Source organism: Barbus barbus, assembly GCF_936440315.1.
Source record: "Barbus barbus genome assembly, chromosome: 19".
In the NCBI taxonomy this organism is placed as follows: Eukaryota; Metazoa; Chordata; class Actinopteri; order Cypriniformes; family Cyprinidae; genus Barbus; species Barbus barbus.
The window spans coordinates 7,202,603-7,230,519 of record NC_136747.1 but is presented as its reverse complement, the minus strand read 5'-3'; the positions used below and the strand labels follow the sequence as shown (position 1 = coordinate 7,230,519).

At 36.4% G+C, this 27,917-nt stretch overlaps 1 protein-coding gene across 2 annotated transcripts; it reads right to left on the bottom strand.

Moving 5' to 3' along the window:
• Positions 1–894: 894 nt before the first annotated feature.
• On the bottom strand, positions 895–27,917 carry LOC306885462 (thrombospondin-3b; the record flags this gene model as incomplete). Of its 2 annotated transcripts, XM_079441987.1 has the most annotated exons (29): positions 895–1,279; positions 1,391–1,530; positions 1,653–1,825; positions 2,070–2,266; positions 2,411–2,459; positions 2,599–2,777; positions 3,100–3,293; positions 3,505–3,557; positions 4,769–4,887; positions 4,968–5,127; positions 5,272–5,379; positions 5,677–5,787; positions 6,022–6,174; positions 6,299–6,373; positions 6,460–6,597; positions 7,349–7,497; positions 7,609–7,660; positions 7,901–7,983; positions 8,087–8,113; positions 8,870–8,972; positions 9,335–9,588; positions 9,716–9,922; positions 16,275–16,432; positions 16,536–16,612; positions 18,174–18,356; positions 20,752–20,844; positions 21,845–21,924; positions 23,246–23,315; positions 27,837–27,917. In XM_079441987.1, 29 exons carry the CDS (start codon positions 27,915–27,917, stop codon positions 1,224–1,226), a joined length of 3,522 nt encoding a protein of 1,173 aa, XP_079298113.1. In that variant the 3' UTR covers positions 895–1,223. The 2 variants fall into 2 exon arrangements, with proteins under 2 accessions (XP_079298113.1, XP_079298112.1); XM_079441986.1 differs by lacking the exons at positions 16,275–16,432; positions 16,536–16,612; positions 18,174–18,356; ... (2 more) ...; positions 23,246–23,315; positions 27,837–27,917 and adding an exon at positions 11,616–11,896.

The window sequence follows — 27,917 nt, the reverse complement described above, 5'->3', positions numbered from 1 at the left end:
TAAACACCAAAAAACAACTACATGTGTATGTACAGCCACACACATATACATGCATATAAAAATAAATTCAATATATATATTATTTCATTTCCATATAGTATGAAGTACTAAAATAACTAAAATTAAATAAAACTAAACTGAATAAACAACCTATACAGACATCAACACTGAGCCAAGCACACGTTTTAAAACAACAACTTACACATAGTAAGAAATGGTTATAAAAACTGAAACAGAAGTGAAACAAGAGGAAAAATAAAAAGCGATACTTATATCCTTTGCCATTGTCCCTGTCCGGTTGAGTCGATGGTCTTTACACTCTTCGGTCTTCACACGAGGAGGGCTTTACACGACGGCTGCCGCGGTATAATAATCTTTTTTATACCCATCTAACAAATCACTATTTGAATTCAACTGGACCCACTTTCCTGTTTATCACAAAAAATGGCCAAGCAAGAGCAGACACTGACAAGATACGCGATACAGTATGAGACCAAAGGTGATTTATAAATATATTTATATATATATATTAAAGCATAACACATTATAGATCTGTGAATTCTTTTTTAGTTTGTTCCTGGCGTTCTTTCCTCTTGCTTATACTGCTGTGGCTCCTAATCTCACACCATTTCTAACCACCAAATGGTTTATGTCTGGGCTAAATCACACGAATGCACCTGTTATGCATTTTTCTAAACACCCTTATTTATTTTCTTCAGTAAATTTGTGTGCCACACTGCGGCAAATATGTAGTAGAGCGCTGTCCATGGTACTGAAATTAACAAAATAACCTGACAATCACAGTCTCTTTGGATGAAAGAGGCTTTATGAGGAAAGGGATGGGAAAACCATGAGAAAATCGCTCAAGCACTGAATCAAGACAACACGACTGTGCACATTTTTCATGGAAATTTTTCATTTTTCAATGTCTTTATTAACATATTTGCAAGCCGCCAAATTCATAGTCAACTTATTTAGTCATTTTTATTGCCTGTATTATTTTACTACCTTATTAATCTTTAGAACATTTACTCCATTAGCTTTATATTTTAGAGTTATAATACTCGTGATGGTGCACAATGCAAACTTGTGCTGTGTAGGGAATAATTTTGATACTCTTCAGAATTTCAAAAGATTTAAGAAAAACTAATTTCAATTGTTATCTCTCCCTACCTCTCTGAACACACACATATACATAAACACACATAGAGATGAGTGGATGCTTATGTCCTCACATTCATCTGCTTCTGGTACAGCATAAAGTCATCTGGAATAGAATCTGTGCAATATACAAAAAGTGAGACTCCAACACTGTATTGAGCTGCACGTTCAAAAAACTGTCAAATTGACCCTCAGATGCTCAGAATGCATCCCAAATCATGCTACTTACCATTGCATCTATAGCTGAGATTAGACCATATGACATTCTCCTGAGAGAAGCAGAAGACGCCCAGTCGCCCTCCTCTCATAGTTGTGTCTATCAGGACGCCTGAATCTGCCACCAGTGCTGTACCTTCATACAATCTTAATCTACACCATAGGTATAGAGAATCCAGTCAAACTCTACAAAACTTTTCCAAGTTTTAGTAGTAACTGATATACAGTACTTGTTTTGTGTATCTCTTAAAGATTAATGTTAGATTAGCTCTCACCGTATGTAGCCCTCCTGTGGGCGGTGAGTGAGGTGCCAGCGATAGGACGTTTGGTCCTTCCAACCCACATTCCTTGGGTCCTTCCAGAGCAAAGTAACTTCCCCTGGTGTGTCTCCTGTGTGCCACAGGGCATTACGCAGATACTCACCAGGACCTGTACGAGACTTCACTGCCTGGAAGAGTGAGGTAAAAAGAGAGACTGGGTGATGTTAAAATTCAGCTTCTTAAAAATGCAACACCTTTGACATTTCCCCAATCCAATGCTTTATTTATCTGCCACAATAATTTACTTTCCTTGCTTTGCCTTTCTCAGCAAGTAGCTTATTCACATTTAATTGACTTTAAACTGCATATCATGTGCATAGTTCGATTACATATTTTAAACAATTTTAATGTGTATTTTGAGTTTTCTCTCACCTTAAGCTGTAGTCCAGGCTGAGCTGAGGCTTTGAAAGGTAAATTCTGCCAATACGTCTGTTCTGTCTGTTTCCACATCACCACATAGAAGCTGGAAGAGTCCTGATAGCCAAAGATGAATCCTACGTAATCATCATCAGTGGCCGTGTTCACATGGATTGTTCCCTCAAAATCAACACCATTAAATGCTGTGTAGCCTAAATAAAGAATAAAGAGGTTAATACAGCTGTTGAGACACAGAGATGTATATATCAACCTGTTGGAAGTGAAGTAAATGTAAAAATCCCAAAGGCCAATTTTGATTTTATGGAGTCTCTATGAAAATGTGTTTACGTACGTACCTACAGCCAAACCAGGGTCGCTGTTCATGGTCTGTACAATCTCCATTCCCTAAAAAAAAACCAAAGCTGTTTTATAATACTTCACAGACTTTGTCAACAATGTGCACAACAGTATAGTAAAAGCTAAGAGACTAGCTGATAAAATAAAAGCCCAAAATTATAAAAGTAAACGATAATTGAATGATCACCTTATTCAGTACCACCCAGTTGGGGTCGATCTGAGCATCTCCTTCCGGGTCGAGAATGACTGTCTGAAATGCCCTGAAATCTGTCATAGTGACCTCTGCACTTTCAGGGCACGCATCCAACAAGTCAGTCACCTTATCATTGTCAAAGTCTGTCTCACACATGTCACCAACCCCATTAGCTGACGGGAGAGAAGGTATGAAACAAACATGTTCATTTCTAGATTGGATCAATAAGACAGTAAATATATATGTGACAGATGTAAGGTGTCTTTGAAAAAGAATACTAGTATACTGGTTACTGCATACTATTTTTTTAAATGAAAAGTCTGCAAAAAAGCACACATTATTAATGGTCCAGATATCATCTCAGAAATAAAAATTCGTTTTAATCAAATTTTGTGTGTTAACTCCAGTCAAACTTAATTAACTGCAGAAGTCAGAGATATTACTTTTAACAGTATGCTAGTATGCTTTTCTAAAATGCAGAATTAAGAATCAGACCATCAGTATCTTTTTGACTGGGGTTAGGAACAAGTCTGCAGTTATCTGGGCCGGGAGGAAGGATATCTGGGATCCCATCATTGTCATCATCATCATCACACTCGTCCCCGATGCCATCATTATCTGAGTCCAGCTGAGAACTGTTGGGTACTTCAGGGCAGTTATCCCGCGTGTCCTGATATCCATCACCATCCCTACACATAGAGAATCATTTTCACTGGAGCTTTAAAGAATGAATGACAAGCGGATTTTGCTGAGTAATGAATCTCACCGCAAAAAGAACATTGAAACTGACATACACCAAAAGGAAACTAACTTAAATCAAGTATAGCATTTGAGAACAGCAAAAATCATTATATTTATTTATTAACTATTCATCAAGTATTTATTTACACAAGTACTTACATGTCCTTGTTTGTATCACATACATCTCCCACCAAATCATTGTCCATATCTGACTGCAAAAACAGCAAAATATGGAAATGAATAATTGAATTGAAATATTTGAAATATTTAAATATTTGAATTGAAATATTTGAACAGCAGGGGGGTTGGAGTACCTGTCCCTTTGCCTTCACTGACTCAAGTGCCACTACATGTTCAAAATCCAATCAACTTTATTTTATTTATCATTTATGTGCCTTTTAATAATAATTAATTATGGAAGAAATGTTGTTCTTGGTACACTCTTTTCAGCTGAAAAACAGCAGTTAACCCAAACATGAGCAACTGTATCTGTAGTTATAAAATCAAATATTTCTGAACTAGTGGTGGGTCAGTCATGAATGATTTGTCTTTAGTCTTCATATTTTGACAAATATGATCAAAAGTTTGCTTTGAAGATGTGTTGTGGAACTTGTAATTCATGTGACAATGTGGGGTGCCACAGGGTTCAGTGCTTGGACCTCTGCTTTTCTCAATATACACAACCTCACTGGGCACTATCATAAATGCTTCTTCTACTATGACTTCTACACAGATGATAGCGTTTTACATCATTCCAACCTGATGACCCCACTATCTCAGCATGTACACTGCCCTTCAATAGTTTGGAAACGCCCTAGAAAAGTGCGGTTTTGGACAATATTGGCATGAATCCTTTTTAATTTGTGATAATTTTGCACTGATAAGGTACAAAACAAACTACGAAAACATATTTTATTACATAAACAGTTTATACATAGAAAATCTTAAATTTTCGATTCATCAAAATATCCACCATTTGCTGTTATTACAGCTCTGCATAATCTGGGCATCCAAGCTGTCAATTTATTCAAACATTGACTTTGAATTGGCAATCAACTGTTGAAGCTATTAAGGTGTGATGACCCAAAAATCTTTTAAAAACCTGGGCCAAGTTTAAACCAGTAACCAGGCATCACAGCTGGCAAAGGGGCATGTCTGACTTTGACATGTATATATTGCCATTATTATGTTTTATTGCTGGTCGTCAATGATAATATCAAGTTAATTTCATGTATTTGCACCAAAAAATTATAAGGATTTATGCTGATATCGTCCAAAACCACACTTTACCAGGGGTGTTTCCAAACTTTTGGAGGGCAGTGTATCTCTTCCTGCCTTTTTTTAGACGTCTCAACCTGCATGATGGACCTTTGTCCTTTTCCCTTCCCTTCCCTTTAGCATTAAATAGTTCGCTTTGTCTAACCTGCAATGGATCGTTGACTTCAGGACAGCTGTCACACGCGTCTCCCACACCATCTGCATCTCGGTCTGTCTGCATGGGGTTGGGTATCATAGGACAGTTATCCAACACGTTAGGGATGCCTGTAAAAAAATAAAGTGGTGAAAACAGATGATGTGAATACTGTAAAACCACAGAACAGATGAAAGTGAATGGGACTGACCATCTCCATCAATATCATTGTCACAAATGTCTCCCTTGCCATTGCCATCGGTATCCAGCTGATCTCCATTGGGAACGTTGGGGCAGTTATCACAAGCGTCGCCATAGGAGTCTGTGTCAGAGTTCTGCTGGTCCTTATTGGGCACCAGACGACAGTTGTCCTGCAAAATTAAAATAGCTACTGCTTAAGAATGTGTCATATGAAGAACTTGTTTCTAAATAAATAAAAGACATTTTGAAGGATATCAGCCCAAGTGAAAACAGTTTGGTATCCAATGATTGTTCAAATAATTTTGATCAGCAACCTCAACATTTTTAATTCCATCTCCATCTGCATCCTCGTCACACTGATCACCAATCCCATCTCCATCTGTGTCCTCTTGCCCAGAGTTTGGGGTATTTGCACAGTTGTCCTGTTGGGATATTCAATTTATTATTATTATTCAATGGATATTCAATTTTATATGCATATTATACAAAAATTGTTAAGAAATCACAACAGAATTTAGAGTATATGTGAAGGAAGACTGTCATCAGTGAAGCAGAAAACCATTCAAAGCAATTAATTGGACAAAATTCAATATACAGTCATGTTACTTTTTTAACACATAAAACCTACTTGCGATCCAATTTAACAGGTGCTATTTGGACAACATGCAATTAATTCTTAATGAATTCCCTCTTAACATCTCTGAGAAATGAGTATGTACCGCTCTGCAGTGTTTGTTGTTGTCAATGCATGGAAGAGGCCCATCAGGGTAACCATCAATGTCTGAGTCTGGACCACAGATGTTCCCATTACCTGCCCAGCCAATGTTACACTGCAAGACACAAAATCGAGAGAAAAATCAGCCATTTGGACAATTCTGGGTTGTTCATTTTGAGCTTTTTAAAAGAAGCAAATAAGCAATGCAAAACATTACCGCATTAGTAGTCTCAGTTAAGAGCTGCATGCACTTGTACTTGTACACAAATGAAAGATTTTGGATTCAACATTTCCAAGTAGGAAATTATCTGGCTTTATTCTGTAGTTTTTAGAGTTTTTAGATTCTCACCACACAGGAAATGTCACTGTTGCGGCCCATCACACAGTGTGCATTCACATCACAAGGGTTATAGCCCAGAGTTTCACACGTCCACCTTGCAAAACAGCCTGCAGTCTGATTACCCACAAATCCAGCTTTACACTGGCCACACTTGAACGATCCCTATAAAAAGAGAGCAGTCAGTTTGGTATTAGTACATTTACGTTTAATCACTTATAGCTCCTCTGCTTGACTTACTGATTCTAGTGCTTTTTAATTTATATGCAAATTTTGACAGTTTACTCACCGCTGTATTTATACAGACTGAGTTGGGCACACAGGCAGCAGAGTGCTCAGCGCACTCATCAATATCAACACATTCCTGACAAAATAAACAACATTCACATAGTAAAAGCCTATTTACTTCAATGTAAAATTCTGTTGTAATTGAATTTTGATACGTTTTACCTGCTTGTGGCTCTCGGCAAACTCAAAACCAACCCCCCTGAGTGCTGGACCAGTGAATCCTATGGGACAGGACTCACAGGTGAAGCCTTTAGCGGTGTTCACACACAACTCTGCAGAGAAACAAGGCTGAGCAGTACACTAGGACAAAGAGAGATATTGAGAGTAAAAAGAAAAGTTAAAAATTGTTTTGAATTGTATTGAATGTGCACTTGTAGTGTATTTCAAATCTTAAAAGTATATTAAAAATTACTTAGATGATATGATATTAATAAAATGAAAGGCTGCTTACAGAGAGGACACTTTTATGTTTCTTAACACACCTAAAAGTGCACTTTATAATAATGTCTAAGTTTTACTTTAAAGTACATTTTAATTGTTTACTAAAGTACATGATAAATACTTGATTATAATTTTAACGGTAATAGTCAGTATTACATTTAAAGTTAATATATTTTAAATGTACTAAAATGCAAGTTCATTGTTACAAATGTGTAATTACAAACATTTAAATATATGAAATACAATTTTCAATAGAAATGACATTAAAGTAAATGTAGTATTTTTTCAATACATTCAGCAGTAGACTTTATCCATATTTCAAATAAAATAGAAGTAATTATGAAATTGCATATAAAGATGTATTTAAGTCCTACTTAAGTGGGTCAAAAAACACTAAAATTCAGCTAACTGCATTTAATATAATGTAATAATAGAATTTAATTGCAATTAACAGGCAATACAGTGTCTAAACACATTACACTCAATTTGCATATAAGTATACTATAAAGTCCATTAATTCTGTAATAAGTACTTTTTTAAAAGTACTTTTCACGGGGCAGGACTCAGGTAATAAAATGAATGGCAATATTAATATGCTGTCTGCAGAAACCTCATCAATGTCCTGGCAGTGTGTTCCGTTTCCAGTCATGCCCTCTGGACAGGGGCCACACTGATATCCTGGGTACATCATGCTCTCCATGCAGCTCACACCGTTATAACAGGGGTTAGGATGACATCGGGACTGGGGCTCATGGAATCCTGATAAACAGAGAGAGACACACATACAGATTACCTCTATATCACACAAATCTTCAGACATGTTTATCAAAACTTGGTCTACCATCTCTAAGCTCTTTCTCCATCCCTTACCACACACTTGACATTCAAGAATGGTGTTTCTGATGAGAGACATCTCTTTTGTCTGAAAACACATTAAAGTCAAAAGAATTTAATTTGATAAAATGCAATGTCCCAATTAAAAACTGATGTAATGAAATATACAGTATATCCTCCAATCCAAGCGTAATATGCAGAGACAGCTTTGTGAAAACTATTCCTGTGAGCCACATAATCTCATATTCAATTATAGGACTGATGCAGACATCTAAGCCTGTTCCTATATTCATCTTCATGCATTCAGTCCTCTGTGGTTTTCTCTTACCTGTTCTCTGATATCCTCTCTCAGCTCTCCCATGATCTGGTTAAAGATGATCAACTGTCCGATCAGAGCTTTGGTGTGATCACCTGGCCATATGAGAGGCTTTTTTATCATCACAGAAAAGCATTACAGGCATAATTCAGCTGTAACAGTACATTCACATATGACTGAATCTTTGTTGATATTTACCGAGGATGGCGTTAATGTCACTGCCTACTGTAAAGAAACAACAGTCACATTTTATCCGAAGTTTCTAGTTCAGAAATAAATTAATATATTTATACTTCTGATCAAACGTTTGGGGTTGGTAAGATTTTTTATGTTTTTGAAAGAAGTCTTTCTTGTTCACCAAGGTGGCATTTATTTGATCAAAAATACAGTAAAGATGGGATTATGTGTTACAATTTGAAATAGCTGTTTTCTATTTGAATATGCTGTAAAATATAATTTATTTCTGTTCTGCTAAGTGTCACATGATCCTTCAGAAATCAGTCTAATATGCTGATTTGCTGCTCAAGAAACATTTCTGAGTATTATCAATATTAAAAAACTGTTGTTATGCTGCTTAATATTTTTGTGGTAGCTGTGACACTTTTTTAAGGATTCTTTGATGAATCGAAAGTTCCAAAGAACATTATTTATTTGAAATTTAACTATTTTGTAACATAATAAATATCTTTACTGTCACTTTGATCTGTTTAAAAGCATCCTTGCTTAATGAAAGTATTAAAAAATCCTACTGACCCCAAACTTCTGAATGGTAAAGCTTATCATTTGAATATATTCCTCATTTTCAAAATTCATGAATTGTTTGTAAGAATATTATCTGTGGTATTTCTGCATTGCCACAAGAGGGCAGTATGATGACATGACACTGTTTGAAGTGGAATAATATACTGAGCAGAATGCATTATAAATACAGTATGTGAAAAACATTACAAGTTCTCCTTATGTTGTCAGTATAGTGCTTACCTGCATTGTTTATAGCTGAATCTCCTTGGAATGGACAGTCAATGAGAAGACCAGCTGTAGCCAGAGAGCCTCCGAGAGCTAGTTTAACAGACTCTATTGATCCCTAAAATATATACATGAAACATATCCATTACTACTAACACATGTACATGCTTCCTCATCCCTCTTCTTACACACTTCACTGTTTAACACACTGACCTTCACACAGGAAAATCACCTATTATTTAAACAGAGCACTCAGTCAGGTCTTGAAGCAAAATCAGACATCCATGGTCTGTTCCAACACATTTATTAAGATGTCTGCACAACTTTGCATATGTATATGTATTTAAATATTTACATTGGCTCACACAAATAAGGTATCATGACATGAACTATCCCTTTAAAGTTGCTGTACAGTTACTTTGACTCACATTGACTGCATGACAAAAAAATTATCATTAATTGTTGACCTAAATGAATCACCTGTATCCTGGCATACGATTTCTGTCCGGTACGAACATCCACAGATTCTGCCTTTGATGGAAGCCCTACAAATGAAGGGAGGCCCTGAGCAGAGTCCACCAAACGGCAGTTTACGTAAAGCTCTAGGTTTATGTGACTGCGTCTCAGTCCACTCATTCTGAGTATAAGTGATTGGGTGCGTCCCTCAGCGAGGACTGGATTTTGTAAATTGACAGCATGAGCTTTTCCATCAGAGCGCAAGTATCGCACCAGTACTGAGGAGAGAAAGGAGAAGTGATCTTTCCAAAGACACGAATCATAAGCAAATATTGACTTACTGAGCACCTGTACAATTAATGGCATTTAAAGAAATGTTTGCAAATGTGACCAAAAAGAGCTTACATTTGTTGATCTTGCCTACAGCAGCAAGCTCCAGGTATTTCTTGTTGTCCTCTTTATCATAGAGACCGAACAAAACGCCTCCGAGTTTGGGTGGCAGCATGAAGGTGGAGGTGATGTACAGATCTCCTACCGTCCGCAGAGCTCCAGACAGATTCTCTATAGCTGAAGCTGTCTGACGTGCATCATGGAGCTCCAATATATTAATCACTGGAAGAAAGAGTATAGATTTTAGAGACTGGTTTCATGAAAACGTGTATAAATAGTACGCCAAATAAAAATGAAAACTCATGGTATTGATATGCAAAAATGGACTTTGGCGTATATATGATACGAATGTGTTTGGCGTGCATATAATACACAGTTTTCACATATGATACGCATCTACCCCACAACCCTAATCCCATCACGTAGCATATACACGCCAAAGTCCATTTTCGCGTATCAATACCATGATTTTTCGTTATTATATGGCGTACCATTTATACTCACTTTCATGAGATCTGGTTGAGATTTTAAGGCTAAATCACATGCGTAGATACTTTTGGAGAATGCTTGAAAACACAAATGTGGATGGAGAGTGTTTTGAAAACAGGCTTCAAATCCAGATTAATGTTAATTACTGTATTTAGATGAATGTAGACAGGAGAGTTGTTTGCTTCGGGCAGGTATTACTGTTTAGACAAAACATGAGTACTTTTTCAAATAAGTAACTCCAGTTTCTTTCTTTTTTTAATTCTGAAGAGTTTTAGATTTTTTTTGTCTCCTGCTTCCTATTCTTCATGCAATCCAGAATGGCAGCACACCTGAAAAGTTGTTTTGTTTTGAGCTGTGGCCTCTACTGTACAGATGTGAATGTCCATTTCCTTCAGCCTAAGGCTTATTTTGCATTTGGTGTGAAAGGGCTTTTACATTTGCCAAAAATATAAGATTTAAAAAGTAATGCAAAAGTAACATTTACACATTACTTTCTACAAAAAGTAACTAAGTAACGTGATTTGTTACTTTGTTAGGGAGCAACATAATTTAGTAATGCATGAAAACTCAATCTCATGGAGCCACACATAATGATCTGCAATATTTGCCCTCTGGTTATTAATCCTAATTTCATTTTCAATTTCAGGCAATAATCAATACCGTACAGATACTATCTGTAGTTTCTTTTATAAGCTAATTTGAACACAATGATGATGAATGATTTAAGGTCCTGTAAAATGGAAAATATGTAGTTACTTTTACAGAGCAAGCCACAAGCTAAAGCTGGCTGTATTTACCCAGATGAAGGGTATTTTACCTATGGCCCATTGTTTCTTGTCCCTATAATTATACTAGCAAATGTTGTCAATGGAAGGATTCATACACTTTTTTTAACAAATATTTCTCAACATAAACATCATTCCGGTAATTATTTGTTGTGCAAATACATTTTTTTTTTCATATAATTACATGCAAACACTTGCAATATAATATTTTTTTTATGTTTTTGAACATGTCATTATAACAAAGAAGAACCTTTTTTTTTTTAAATCTAGGGGTCAAATATTGCCACTTAAAAAGTTAGTTTCTGACAATCAATGCTTGTATGGATAAGAGCTTCCATTTGTTTGGGCGCATTGTCTCTGAGCACTGACCGGGTCACTGGGGGAAGCATTAAATGAGACAATAAAGGACCATTTGGGTTAGGAATAAACGGTTTAACAGCACAGCAACTAACCAGATGAACACTTTGTCACCAAGAATGTGAGAGCACTGAATTTACACCATCACGTATAAACTGTCTGTCACAATGAACATAAGAAAAGCAGAGCTAAAGTCCAATGGAAAGAACAACAACAACATAGCCTACCAATCATATTGCATTTTAATATGTAGCCTACTGTATGACTAAAACTAAAAGGCCCACCTTTAAATTCAGACGATTCGGAGAAGTGTCCAAACGCAACATACAGGACAAGCAGATTTGGCACAATTTTCCTCAACTCCATCCTCTTCAACCAAGTCCAGCAGATAGCCTACTGTTTAATAACCCGTTTAGAATATAATCCCGTTTCCCAGAGACACGAGCAGCTTGATAACATCACATAACCCCGCTGAGCGCTTTCTGAGTCGTTGTGGCCTGAACGGCCCGGGGTTCAAAGTGTCTGCGGCTCCTCCGAGGCTCTGCAGCTCCACTCTTTCTGTCCTAAATGAGAAACAGAAGTTGAGCTGCAGAGACGGCAGGGGAGAGATAACGAGCTTGTCAATCAACTTACAAGTATTTATTGCGGCTCTCTCCCACTGCGCCTCCATACAGCGCATTTCACCGCGCATATCAACATATCTTTCAAAGTGTTTGTTTCTGAGACTAAAAATACATCTGAGTTTGGGTTTTGTGAATGAAGCATATATACTAACTTTACACCCAGAGTACAAAATATGAGAAAGTTTTTGAGATATAGATTCAATTCGCTTGTACTTGCTTATTTGTAATGTGCTTCCTTGCTTATGTTTTAAATGACATTAAACTTATTTTAATATGTTGTCAAAGTTTTGCAGCGAACCACAAACTTACCTCCTCAGCACTGGTTTGTTTGGCTCCAAAATACACGCTTTGACTGACTTGTTAATGTGACCCTGGGCCACAAATCCAGTAAGGGCCAATATTTTGTTGAAACTGAGATTTTTACATCATCTGAACAGAAAAGCTTTCTGATGTATGGTTTTTAGGACAATATTTGGCCGAGACACAACTACTTGAAAATCTGGAATCTGAGGGTGCAAAAAAATCTAAATACTGAGAAAAATCGTCTTTAAAATTGTCCAAATTAAGTTCTTAGCAATGCATATTACTAATCAGAAATGAAGTTTTGATATATTTACGTTAGGAAATTTTCAAAATATCTTCATGGAACATGATCTTTACTTCTAAAGATTTTTAAAAATCGATCATTTTAACCCATACACTGTATTGTTGCCTATTGCTACAAATATAGGTCTTCCCGTGCTACTTAAGACTGGTTTTGTGGTCCAGGGTCACATATAGGCCATGTAAACATTTGAATTAAAACACAATAACTTTGTGGTTGGCCATCAATTAAAACGTTGTAGTACTTTAACAGGGATGTTTCTAGCTAGGAGGCCCAATGCAATAAACTGTACAAGGGGTCCAGAAAACCTAGCAACTGCATTTTAGGACCTTTTATTTTCGGGACAGGGCAGAGATACTCTTGACTTGACAAATGTGGAAATGACAAACTATTTGAATCTGCACATGCTGTATGGACATATGAACATGGGTGTCCTATTAGTCACCACAAGTCTAGTTCATCACAATAACTAACATCCACTAAAATCTGCAACCCACCCAGGTAATCAAATAGCCTACTATTTTATAATTTTAAACCTAACAAACTTTATGAAATATGCTCCTTTGAGTGTTCACTTTCTGTAAAACACGTCACTTCAAAGCAAAAATATCATGACAATAATAGTTTAGTAACAGCTTTGCCATTGATTGGTTCAACCAAACTGAGAATAACCTTAGTTGACCCACCACAGCGGTAGCAATGTTGAGCCTATCTATACTGACATTTGAAACACTCTCACGTTACATACAAAACACAGACATCTCAAAACTCAGAGAGAGAATGTGGGGGCGGCAGCAATTTAACTAAAAGTTGAACTTAACACTAAACAGCAGGATAATTGGAACAAGTCTACCAGAAAGAATTTTGATCAAGTTGCATCCTACGATTATAGACCAATAATAAAGTTAAACACATGCAAGCTGTGTAAACAACCCTCTTATCCTATGATATTGAACACACTGATGACCTCATTCTTGTTCTTAATGCTGAAAGAATCCAGAAAAAAAAAAACTTCAAACCGAGTACTTTGTTGTTATAGCTGTTAAATACTGCTACAGTATAGTCATATTGAATCCTTTTTATTATTTATAGACTTGCAAAATACAGAAGATGAACATCATGCACCAAACCAAACATAACGCAATAAATGTGGACTGCTGTCGTGATTTAACAGATGCGCCAGTGACTGAGAGTAAAGCTGTTTTGTGGAAAGCTCTTTGAGAAGGCTCAACCCAGTGAGGTATTGGGCAAAATGGATGACCCCAGTGTGCCTTGGGTTTCCAGTGAGAGACTGGGACGGAGAAGCACAGCTGTATAATGGCCACAGACTCTGACTTAACTGCAATGTTTGGCATTAAAAAATAAAGTTCTCCTCAGCAGTCCTCAGGAGAGCTTTAAAATCTGGCTGATTTATAAAGCTGGGTCTAGAGTGGTCAAAGAGCTCATAGATGGTTGGTTTAAGATGAGAAGTCTGACAAGTTTACTCTGCATGATTTTTGCAATGCGTTGGAAACGTTAATATAGCTTGACAGCATGTTTAGTCTGCAAGACAGAATATCAGATCACTACAACAAATTAATGTAATATTTACAGCTCGTCTAAAAGTGTTAACGCGTAATGGTGCAGCTGTTAATGTTTCTTCTTCTAAGTTTCCCCTTACAAATGAAGCGTTTTTTTTCTTTTCCAAGTCGTGTGTTTACTTGAATACTGGCCAGAAGATAAAACATTACAACTGTCATACGTCTTTTAATCACCTAAAAAAATCAAGTCAAAATTCCTGCTTGTGCGAGACCTGACAAAATTACAGATCACAAATATTATAGTAACAATTATATTAACAATGATTAAAAGCACCAATATTGGCTCGCTTGAGGCTTCATCAAGTGAGCGATTCTGTTATAGCGCACACGTGCATAACTGAGGTAATAGTGTGTGCAGCTTCACTCTGAACGGCAGGTGAACGATAATGTGCGCTTGTTGTCCCTTGTGGCTCCCATCCCATGTTTTCTTCTTTCTTTAGTCCTCGTCTTCATCATCGTCTTCATCATGGCTGGAGTTCTTCAGCTGTGGCCGCTCACGCTTGATCGTAACGATCCCGGTGAGGATGGCGTAACCCAGCATGGCTCCCACAGCAAACAGAACAGACAGAATCTGGTTACGCCGCTTGTTGGGCTCGTTGTCGAAGTCGCTGCTATCAGGCTGAGAGTGAATCTTACGACCTGGTACCTCTGAAAAAGAGAAGGTCAAATTAAATTTGGTTAGTTTCAGTGAAAAGGTTTAGGGGGTTGTTGAGTCCACTTTAAATGAACCACGCTCAGACCCCTTTAAGTGGACCAAAAAGTCAACAGAATGAAAGGAACCCTGTCTTTGCGTTCCCATTAAGCCGGGCCCAAAAAGATGGCTCAGATATCATTTAAATTTAGTTTACTTTCCATTCACGACTATGTTTTTTTAGAACCACATTAAATTAAAATATCAATGTTGTTAATAATAATAAAAATAATAATTTAGTTTTGCAAAACTAAACATTTTGAATTAAATTTTCTAACAATATTTACTACTTCTAATACTATTACTACTAAATACTAAATAATGACCTTAATTTAATAAGTTTAATTTATTATTATCATAAAAATGTCCTTCTATATTAAACTACATTTTTATTATTATAATTTAGAAGATATTATTAGATAATTAAATAAAAAAAACATTAAAAAGGTAATTATTTCATATTTTTATTTATATTATATTCAAACTACTACTACTAATAATATAAGTATTATTATTGGTAACACTTTATTTCGATAGTCCACTTTAGACATTCTACTAACAGTAAGTAACTTTGCAACTACATGTCAACTAGCAGTCATTAGAGTATTAGTAGACTGTCTGCTTATTATCTTCTAACACTTTATTTTGATGGGTCCACAACATACAACATACTGAGTATGAGAGACTTTGCAAGTATATATCAACTTATTCTACTAACCCTAAACCTACCTTAACAGTGTACTCGTAGAGTTAGTAGACATGTAGTTGCAAATTAATGACAATTAGTTGACATGTAGTAACAAAGTTACTTATAGTTAGTAGAATGTCTAAAGTGGACTATCAAAATAAAGTGTAACCTTATTATTATTATTACTAACGATAATAAAATTAAATTCTACTACTACTACTACTACTACTACTACTACTACTACTACTACTACTACTACTACTACTACTACTACTACTACTACTACTACTACTACTACTACTACTACTACTACTACTACTACTACTACTACTACTACTACTACTACTACTACTACTACTACTACTACTACTACTACTACTACTACTACTACTACTACTACTACTACTACTACTACTACTACTACTACTACTACTACTACTACTACTACTACTACTACTACTACTACGGATATACTAAACCTTAATTATCATTATTCTTTTAAATTAACCATATTATATTAAATAAAAAAATTAAGTAATGTTTTGGTATCAAAAATTTCCATTATATTAATACAAATAATAATAATAAATAAACTAACCTTTATTATTATTATTTTTTATTTTTTTTATTAACCATATAATATTGAATACAAATTAAGTAAATTTTGGGGTATTATCATTTGTCTTATATTAATCATATTTATACTACTACTACTAAAAATACTAGAGCAAAATGTTTTTAACGTGACAATATGCACCTCGTGCATCAGAGGGGAAGTAGAGTGCTAGGATGTTGGTGCAGTACTGCTGCAGGTTGTTCAGAGAGTTGAGGTGCTGGTGGAGCTTTCCATTAGGTAGTTTGATCTTCAACAGAGGGGCCAGGTGTGCAAACACATACGCGTCCAGCGATGAAGGACTGCAAGCACACATGAAACATCACGGTCACAGATGCGCATGATTTCACACACTAACACAATCATACACAAATTACGCAATTACACACAACTGGTGCTGCTTACGAGTCTCCGAAGAAGAATTTCTGTGACCCCAGTCTCTGCGATAGGAGGGTCATACATTCAAATGCATCACGATAAAGCTACAAAGCAGAAACACAAACACAAAGATTACGTCTAATTTTCCAAAAACAATCTATCATAACTGCTGGCAGTATTTGTAAAAAGGAAATGTATATCTGTCTTTGCTCATAACTGTCTCTTCCATAGCCTCTCTCTAAACCCAGCAAAGCAGTGATAACACAAAGACATGTTGCTATGGCAATCAGACATCTGACCCAATTCTTTCTATGTTGTGTAAACATATGATGGAGATCCAGCAGAACAATCCAGGAGTGTCTTTGAAACAAATGTAGACCACCAACAGACTACATATAGAAATGGCCCTCTAATGTGTTCTCATGGTTTGAATGTAACAGCTTTTGTTGACAAATCAAAATAATCTACTGATAACAATTTTGGATTAGCATTTACATTAGCATACAGTATACCTTTATTATACTGCCTTGTTAACTAGTGAAAGCATTTTAGAAAAGTGTTTAACAGTGCTTAACTTGCTAACTGGAAACTGGTTATAACTTTGAATTACAGCTATGGATTACAGTTTCTTGTACAGACTGATTGTTTTGCTTCATAAGATCTCACTATGTCATCAGGAGTCACAAGTATTAATTTTGTCTTGCCTGTATTTGCTCTTATTTTTAGTTTTTACTCTCAAAGTGACGATAGCCATTGTCTTGCATTTTATGAATCACCAACGATCACTATTTCAGCTAAATCTTCTTTACTGTCCTACTGAAAAAAAAGAGGTCACCTACAGACAGTAGAGGTGTGCAATATTTATTTTCTACGGTAATACCGTAATTGCTGTTTTAACGATTTGGTTGCTGACATTATCGAGTATGTATGAGTATTTGCAAAAAAACATCTTGAGAGTCCAAAAGCATTCACTGCGTGATGAAGCAATGCAGTTACAATGCCCCTATAATTCATGTTATGAAAGCAAAAAATATCCCTGTATGGGTTTTTGTTTTTTCTAGTTATAAGATATGATATAGTTGAGCAATATCACAGAAGCAAGAGTGCCTTGATTGCATGCGTTGAATTGATTTTATTTTGAACAGTTCAACAAACAAGAAATTAATATTGAGTGAGTTACATTATGGACACAATATTGTTTGTTTTTTTCTGGTTTGCCAATGAAAATAGTTCTAAAATAAAGCCGGAGCGGAACATTTGTGCGTTTCAGAGCAACAATGCAGTGTTTTGTTCCTGAATGAATCTGTTTTTTGAAAGAATCAGTTAATGATTCAATGATCTATTCATAAAGACAGTCGCTTGCTTAGTTTCTAAATGAATCAGCCGTTTTGAACAAATCTTTTGAACGCATGATTCAATGAAGACAGGGACTTGTCACCACCTACTGGTGGCATTTATTTATTTATGAAAGGCCTAAACAAGCTAAGGTACCACTACAAAAACACACCAAGCTAAATATTGTTTAATTATTGTTACCGAAAACATCACAAAAATATTGAGATACAATTTTTGTCATTATTGCACACCCCTATGTTTTGGATAGCCTGAGGGTGAGTAAATTAACAGGGTGAACAACTAAACTAAAATCTTCAGTTCCCTGCTCACCTCTTTCTCCAGCTGTTCACCAGGCTCCAGGACCGGGTCTCCCCTCACGAGCCTCAACTTCTCCAGCTGCTGGCTGTGCATGCGGTTGGGTAGCAGGAAGTTGAGAGGGAAGGAGATGTTTTCTGCATACCAGCACCGTGTAACATCCACATAGTTTTTAGAGTCTATCCACAGTGTGTAGATCTACACAGAAAGAAGGGTTCAGAAACATATGGGGTTTCTCAGAACTCCACTTAAGTTCCACTGACTGCTAATGCCTCTGTTTTACAGTTTTAAAGAGGAAAACAGGCTGTGCGGCACATCAGCGAACATGACAGATGTCCTCAGGAGGACAGTGAAAGATCAAACATCAACATTTGACAGTGTCATCGTGCAGAGTTCAACTCAAGGACAAAGAGCTTTGCAATGAGCCATATGAACTGTAATATATTTAAAAGTGTGTGTATAATTGGATACAGTATTATGCTTATAAATATGTATTATTCAGTCAGAGGTACACTATATGAACACAAGTATGGGGACAACTGACTATTACACCAACAACGACTTTGAATTCTATTTACACAGACAGCTATATGGATTTGGTTCCTGCCTTTGAAGCTATAAGGTTACTTTGAAGCTATAACAGCTTCCACTCTTCTGGGAAGGCTTTCCACAAGATTTTGGAGCATTTCTGTCCTTTTTAGTGTCATTTTTGCCCGTTTATCCAGTACAGCATTTGTGAGGTCAGGCACTCATGTTGGACGAGAAGGCCTGACTCGCAGTCTCTGTTCCAGTTCATCTCAAAAGTGTTTAATGGGCTTGAGGTCAGGGTTCTGTGCGGGCCAGTGAAGTTCTTCCACATCAAACTCATCCAACCATGTCCTTATGGACCTGGTTTTGTACACTGGGGCACAGTGGAATAGGAAAGGGCCTTCCCTGAACTGTTCCCACAAAGTTAAAAGCAAGTTGGAAGAGGCATAGCCCAACCCCTAAAAAACAAGTGCGGTACCATTATCCCAGTTGGCACAATGCAGTCAGGCTGGTAACATTCTCCAGGCATCTGCTGAACCCAGACTTGCATCAGACTGCCAAACAGAGAAGCATGATTCATCCCTCCACAGAACAGGTTTCCCCTGCTCCAGAGTCCAGTATCTGCGTGCTTTACTCCAATCAATCTGACATTTGGCATAGTTCTTGGTGATGTGAGGCTTACATGCATCTGCTCAGCCATGGAAACCCATTCCATGAAGCTCCACGATTCCACTTTCTAATAATATCACTTATAGTTGACCACAGAACATCTAGCAGGTACGAAAATAGACTTATTGCAAAGGTGGCATCCTATAACAGTACCATGCTTGAATTCACTGAGCTCTTTAGGGCGGTGTTCTCCAAATGCATCGTTGATGATCGCAAATTCCATCATTACCATTTTTTCAACAATTCGCTGTTTCCCGAAACATAGTTCAAACAATCATTCGCAAACAGTGTCACAAACTTACATGGTTGGAATTATAGCTCTCAACCTGTGGTTTCTTGCTAGTGTGATATGTAGACTTCAAGAGATCATGCTCTTGGGCACAATAAGCAAGCTAACATGCAATACATTCTGTTTCTTTCATTCCAGTTAAATATATACAGTATGTTTCAATCTATATATTTTAACATGTCAACAGTCAATGCATTTTTTTTTGAAGAGTGCCCATGTGCATAAATACAGGAGGGAACCTTGGAATATTATGTAAGAGGAAAACCATGATAAATCCAACATCAAATAAAGCAAAAAGACAAGGAACAAAAAATAGTAAAATATTCATCAGGTGCCATTCAAATACAGCAGCATCTCAGAGATCTCGAATCAATTAATCAGCAGGAGTTATTACACCACGATGTGCATGTGACGTCATTAATGCCGACCATATACATATTGCAATATGTTATTTTTGCGTACGGCAATATTGTAATGCATTACTTTTAAAAGTGACTTTCCCCAACACTGCCAATGTGGTTCAAACAATGGTCGTTACTAGCTAGTTAGTTTCCACAGCGATGCATCGTACTATGGTACTTAATTAAAGAGTTACATCGCTGTATGCGAAACGCACCTCAGAACGACCCATTTTTTCGCAAATGTTTGTAAATGCAGACAGCATGGCTAGGTGCTTGATTTTATATACCTGTGGCAATAAGTCTGAAATGTCTGAAATTATTTTTTCCTTAGTATTTTTGTCCTATTTTCTAGTATAAATATCTATAAATTCTTGAATCAGGATACATTTACTTGAAAAGTAAAATGACTTAACGATATTATCTTGTTTAGCCTTTGAATTAAGATTATTTTTCTTACCCCATTGGCAGAAAGTTTTGCTTGTTTTAAGCAAATTATTTTCAGAAAACAAGACATAATATCTTAAGTCATTTTACTTGTCAAGTAAATGCATCCTGATTCAAGAATTTGTGGATATTCATACTAGAAAACAAGACAAAAATACTAAGAAAGAAAATAATATTTTGCAGTGTATAAGAGGTGTGTCCCAATAGTTTTGTTCATATAGTGTTATATCTATTTTATTGTCTTTTGCTGCTCACTCCTCACCAGTGCAGGTAGCAGTTTCTCCTCCAGTAGGGAGACAAAGGCAAGCGTATCTGCGCCCTCCTTTGCTGATAGGTCATAGTCTGCATTGTACTTCTGAAAGACAAGAGACAGTATTTAATGGCAATGTCAAAAGCACTCATCACATTTGCTCTGAATTGTACTCTATTGTTCGTTTACTGAAAAAGCAGTGACTAACAATCAAAGCAGCAGCTGCAGTATGACGGCAGTTGTTAATGTAACTGTAAGCAGTGAATGTAACTGACCATGATGTGTTTAGACATGAAGTGTTTAAACATTTCTTGATGCCTAATACAAAGCCAAAAACCCTCTCAAGGACTAAATGAACACAACAACCGAAGGATTAAAGCAATAAAATTAGTCAATTTCCATGGCTCTTTCATGGGAGTAACTCGGACATGCCGTGCACACTCTTAGTTCACCACTAACAAGCTATAAAAGGTCATGCCATACCCACCGCCTTTAAAACAAACCAGAAGCTGTTACTGGGAAGCCGCTTTCCACACAGCTACAACAACTCACATCACCAAAAATGTCAAGAGTAATCTGAATTATTTTCTTTATAAAATAATAAAAAGTGACATAACCTGACAGGTACTCTTTTAAAATGCAAATATTTGGCACTTTTGTCTCAGAGTTAACTTTCTACTTCATGTTTCATATGCATTCAGTCTTTAAAAATGTGGCAGGCTTTTTCCATTAGGACTTTTCAGTAATCATTTTACTGAGATCCCTGATACAATACAATAAATACAATAGAAAATACATAGTCTTGAAGTATTTAATGTTTGTTTGGACATATGCATTCTGGGTACAGGTTTCCAGGTCTAACACCAGATGTTACTAACTATTTCCTTTAAAAAGAGCTTCAGAACAGCTGTCTTTACATCACTCAACACTCTCTCACAACCTGCTTAGCATCTTCAAGGAAAATCCTTCACCTGTTTTCTGAGGATGCAGATCTTGATTTAGATGCCGAGGAGCTTTAGGGTCTAATCCTCACCTGATGAGTGTGTGTGTGTGTGTGTGTGCTTTGTTGGCCTCTCTCTGCGGGTTGAGAGGGGGGGTCGTTCACCTGTTTCCTGAGATGAATGATGATCTTACTGGGTTGGGAGATACTTCCTTCTTCCCTGGTCTTCAGAGCAGGCAGAGTACCTTTTGGAGGAGAAAACAACTCGCATGTTAACTCTACTTGAGAAAAGTTCAAGACACTGCCTTAAGAACAAGTTAATTCAAACCTAACGCTCTCCTCAAAGGGTTCCAGAAGTCAGTGGATGCTTAACCCATTAACTTATGACCTTTTGAACTCTGACCCAAACTGAAAGAGGTTGTAATGACCATTCACATTTTGTTATGTTAAATTGCTTTAAATTACTTTTTTCTCCACATCAATCTACACTCTATACACCATAATGGCAAAGTAAAACACAGGTTTTTAACATCTTTGCAAATTTATTAAAAATAAAAAACTTAAATGATTCCATTGCATAAGTAATCATACCCTTATCTGGGACAGTTGAAATTTAGCTCAGGAGCATACATATTGCTTGTACATGTTACTACACTTTGAGTGAAGTTATCCTGTGGCAAACTCAATTAAATGGGTATGATTTGATCTTAAGACGCGAGATTCTCTGATTTGATGAACCTCAATTCCAAACATCATATTTGAAGGAAACCAGGCACTGCTCAGTACCATCCCAAAAGTAAAGTGTGCTGGTAGCAGCTGTGGGGTCGTTTTTCAGCAGCAGGGATTGGGACTCGTCAGAGTAGACAAAAATCTCAATGCACCAAAATATTGAGATAGCCTTAATGAAAACCCAGTCCAGAGCATTCAGAACCTCAGACTGGGCAGAACATTCCATTCACATTCCAACAGAACAATGACCCTAAGCACACAGCAAGAGTGGCTTATAGACAACTCTGTGAATGTCCTTGAGTGGCCCACCCTCAGCCTGGACTTGAATGCAATCAAATATTTCTGGAGAAACATGAAAATGTGCATCTGCCCCCATCCAACCTGACAGAGCTTGAGACGTGAAGAGATAAGGAAAAGAATGGAAGATAATTGCCAAATTCTGATATGCAAAGCTTGTCATATCATACCCAAAAAGACTTGAGGCTGTAAAGGTGCTTTAGCTAAGTACTGAAGTTAAGGGTATGAAGACTTATGCAATGTACTTATTTCAGTTTTTTTTTTTTTATTATTATTAATTTACGATGTTGTGACAATTGTGTTTTTGCTTTGTGATTATGGTGTACGGAGTGTAGATTAATGTGGAAAAAAAGTAATTCAAAGCAGTTTAACATAAGGCTGCAAACATAACGTCAAAAAAATGAAGGGGTATGAAGACTTTTTTATAGGCATTGTACATACAAGCTGTCATTCAGTCTTTGGCTTGGCAGTAGCTCACTTTAACAGCTTCATGTATCAGATGACCAGCAAAGTCTGACGTGATTCTGGCAGAAAACTCACCTGTAGGGCTTCTCCATGGGTTGGTGATTTTGTGAACTTTAAGAGGAGCACCAGCAAACTTGGCATAGGCCTAAGAAAACAAAAAGACAGAGAAAACACAATTAACTCATTCATGCCAAGCTACAAATTAAAAAGACATGAGCAACAAAGTGTAACAGTTGATTTCTGGAAGTAAAATCCCAATTTTATTCCAAGTACACTGAAAAACTATTCATAAACAAATTAAAACACTATTTTCTTTTAAAATGCACTCTGTTTTATTTCTTTTATTTGAAAAATCAGATTTTTACAGTGTATAGGAACCATTTGTAAATATTCAGGACCCAGATCTTGTCTTTTTAGTGATTTTTGGCCTGTGAACATTTCATTTGCAGTTTTGTTTGTAAGAACTAACCATTATGTTAAATTCGGCTTTGGCATAAAAATTTTCTTTTCCCCCCTTTTCACTCCTATAATGAAGCTTTTTTCCCCTTTGTTTTAATATTAGGAAAATTGTATCACCGTGACTTTGTTATTTTTTTCACATTTCTGCTTAAAGGTGCATTCAAGTCACTGTATGTGTGAATCGATGTTATTTTAGTATCTCTGAGAGTATTATAGTACTTATTTTTATTTATTTTAAATATTTTATTTTAATTTTAGTTATTAATTTTGTGCACTTTTATTAGTTTTTACAATATGTCTATATAGTTAGGGGTTTTCAGATTTAGTTTTAGTTATTTTCAGTAAAAATTTGAAATTTTGCCTTGACAACTAGCTGCTTTTTTTTGGTTAAAATATTTAATCAACTAAATGATGTGCATAATACATATAGATAGAGAGAGAGAAAGATTCATAAAACAAATTTACACACACCAAAAAAAAAAAATCTGAAAGAAATTACTCTCAAATACACATTCCATACAGTTGAGTAATAGTAGTGTTGGATCATCTGAGCATTGCTACACTGCTATTGAGACATTTCTGTGGGGCTCGATGGGTAAGTCACTAATTGTGCCATTCAGAAATGTGCTGACTTGAGTTAGTGTCTGGGAAGGTCTCATGTTTGCCAGCGGGAGAAATAAAATCCTGGACTCACTCCAAGCCCTGTTAGTAAACAAAATTTTGCAGACAGTTGCATTAAATTGAGCATGGAGACGTCAATCATCTCTCACAATTGGAGTCACATCTCTGAGCGAAGACCAAGCTGGAGGAGGAAAAATCAGATCAGAGCTGAGATAGCATCTCATTTCCAGCCAGTCTCGACAGTACCATTAAACAAGATCAAACAGCAGTGCTGCCGCTCTGTAAATTCCAGTGTGGTTTGCGGCTCCTGACTGCCATGCTGAGAAGGCATTTAGCAGGAAAAAAAAAACAATTCACAGTTTATCTTTTCTTCGTTTATGTAAAACTAAGAGAGTACAAGAGGAATAGCATGTCTGGAACAGAAATAAATCATGCATCCCAAAATTTAAGATGACATGGGACAATAAAGAATTGAAACCAGTAATAAAACAGACATAAACAGCATGATTAAGGTTGAGATGCATGCCTGAAAAGGGCCTGAGAAAGAGTCTGGATGCAGTTAAAGTAATGCTCACATCGTTGAGTAAAGCCACTGCCCCACTTATTCGTGTGCTACTGCTCTGAAACGTACAAACGATCTTAGAAAAAACATGAATGAAGGTTTTATGTTACAGTCCGAGCGAACCCTTTGGCACTAAACCCACAGCTTGATTATCTTGTTAAATGCTTCAATTTTCTACCTCAACTGCTAGTTTTGACTGAACAACTGTCACAACTCAACGCACAACGAATCTCCATGTATAAAATCTAGATAGACAGATACACAAATGTTATGGATATTCCAAATCAAATAAGTTTCTATTCTCAAAAAGGCGTGATTTTAAGGCATAACAACTAAACTTAAATCTATCAGTGTATTAGCCAGACATTTAGTCATCTAGTGTGAAATTTTAGTTTAGTCAACTTCAAATTTTAAGCTACTCAATATTAATTTGAGGGACAACTGGAATATTTTAGTTGACCATACTAAAAATTTTAAGGCAGCAGGTTAACAATTTATTTTAAGTTGAAACAATTAGTTTTTTTTTAACAGTGTAGTCAAAGATACATGCCACTGTAACGTTCTGGAAAAGCTGGGAACAACAGGCAGAGGCAAGGATCTATGTGCAGGCATTTCATGGAAAAACTAGAACAATAAGCCAAAAACCAAAGGGAACAAAGAACACGGGAGACAGGAAGTGACATAAAAGTCCAAGACAAGGCACAGAGAACATGTACCACAAACAAGAAAGAGCTTATTTGTGAGGAGAGCAATCATGTTTATTTTCTAAAACCAAAATAAAACTGAACACCTCAAAATTGCAATAAAATATATATATATATATATATATAAATTAAAAGTCAAAGACTTCTTGCACTGGATGTGCTGGTTTTGGCCTCATTGCCAGCTGCAGTCATGTCCTTATATTTAAGACACATGTGATTCACAACTACTTGCTAAGGAGCTCACATTCACGTAAAGTAGCCTTGTTGACATGTTTGGGTAAATAAGGGCAAAACGCACAAGATATAGTACTCAGTGGCCTGTAGTTGGCGATATCACATCTTTTGTAGCAGAAATAAACTGCTGCAGAAAAGCTAGGTACCATGCAAAATGTAAATAATGTGTAACTGCAACACATTACAAATGTAGTGGAGTAGAGTACAGATACTCGTTCAAAAATGTAGTGAAGTAGAGAGAGTAAAAGCTGCTAATATCTTTGATACTCAGGAGAACTACAAAGTATCCGAAAAGATACTCAAGTACAGTAGTTAGTTACATTTACACCAATACTTTACACCTCTGCTACTCAAAATAAGTCCTGGCAAACTGTATCCAGCACCAGTTTTTCAGTATTACCCGATTTAATTCCGTAGAAGTGAAAACAACCAATAAATATATTTTATTACAAGCAATTAATTTGTGAAAGCCTCTAGGTAATTCTAACGTTATGCCATCAAAAAGAAACCACAAAATGATTAAATAATAGCAGCATGACTGCATGACCATTCATGCGGAAAATACGTTTGAAATTTTAATTCAGACATTCATCCCATTCCTGAAGTCTTCCCGTCATTGTGGGGAAACATGAGAAGCTCTCAGTTACTGTTTGTTTTTGTGTTTGGGGAGCCTGGATCTCCGCGTTACGGGAGCCTTCACTCCCCAGCACACACACACACACCCCTGGCTGTTTAGACAGCTGTGTCAGACGGGCTGATAAACCCGTCTCTCTCTACCATCATCCACTCACACAAAGACAAGTGATAACAGACACACATGGCCACTGCACACGATTATTGACTTAAAAAACAAAAAAAGGGAGTTTTATAGTAGATGTGAACACTTCTCTGCTTTTAAGGGGGCGGAGGGTCAGTGTAACAATAAGACATTTGCTTAAAAGCAGTAGTTCAACCGTAACTTGACAATTTGATGATCCAAGATGTATAGCTATGAGTTTGTTACTCCATCACAACAGATTTGGAGAAATGTAGCATTATTTCACTTGCTCACCAATGCATCCTCTGCAGTGAATGGGTGCCGTCAGAATGAGCTGGGTTTTTTTTTTAAATAAACAAAGATGTTTTCAACTTCTTAGCCATCACTTTTGGCTAAAATATGAGTCCATGATCCATAATAATGCTTCCTCTTGTGGAAAAATGAATCAAAATCCACCATCATATTTGCTTTCACTTGTAAACAATTACTTTTTCATTAAAGAAAGTAATATAGCGAACTCAAGATAGAGGATTCGTATTTTATACTAAAGTTCAAATCGTCTTGATGGATTTGTTTCTTACAAACACAGTTTTTCTCTTCACTAGATGTTAACTGGAGTGGTGTGGATTATTGAGATGCGTTTATCAGCTGTTTGGACTCGCATTCATAGTAAGTCATTCTGACGGCACCCATTCACTGCAGGGCATCCGTTGGTGAGCAAGTGATGTAATGCTACATTTCTCCAAATCTGTTCAGATGAAGAAACAACAAGTCTACATTTTGGATGACCTGAGGATTAGGACTTTTCCTTTAAGATGCTCTACAGACAAGCATACGGTCTTTGTCAAAAATATAAATATTAATAATATCATTCTCATTAAAAAAAAACAACATCATAGTATTGTACATTTGAAAACTCACTTTAAATATAATTTCTTCTTTTTACATATTAAATGTATTATAAAATAAGATTTCCATTATTTTTATATTTTAAACAATTAAATATTAGGAGTTGAATTAGAAAATTGTACTTACATTATTCCTAGGTCACTAATTAAATGTTTGTGACACTGATCATGAACATGATTGGAATAATCTACACCTATTGCAGTGTATCTGACCTACTGTAATTCACTTAAATGACTGTAATTGCTGTAACCCATCTATCGTTGGATATTTTATCAGATATACAACTGTTTAATATACGAGAGAGGTTTAAGCATGACCCCATACAGACATGTGTAACTCACCTCCCGTCTCTCCTGACAACCGACACACAACTACAACACATTCACCGAGAAACTACCGCGATATACATTTCTCTCTTACCAGCACAGTTAAACAGTCCACATCTAATGAAGGTAATCCATAGTCGCCTTTCCAACAGAGAAGCTCCAAAGGGGCAGCCAT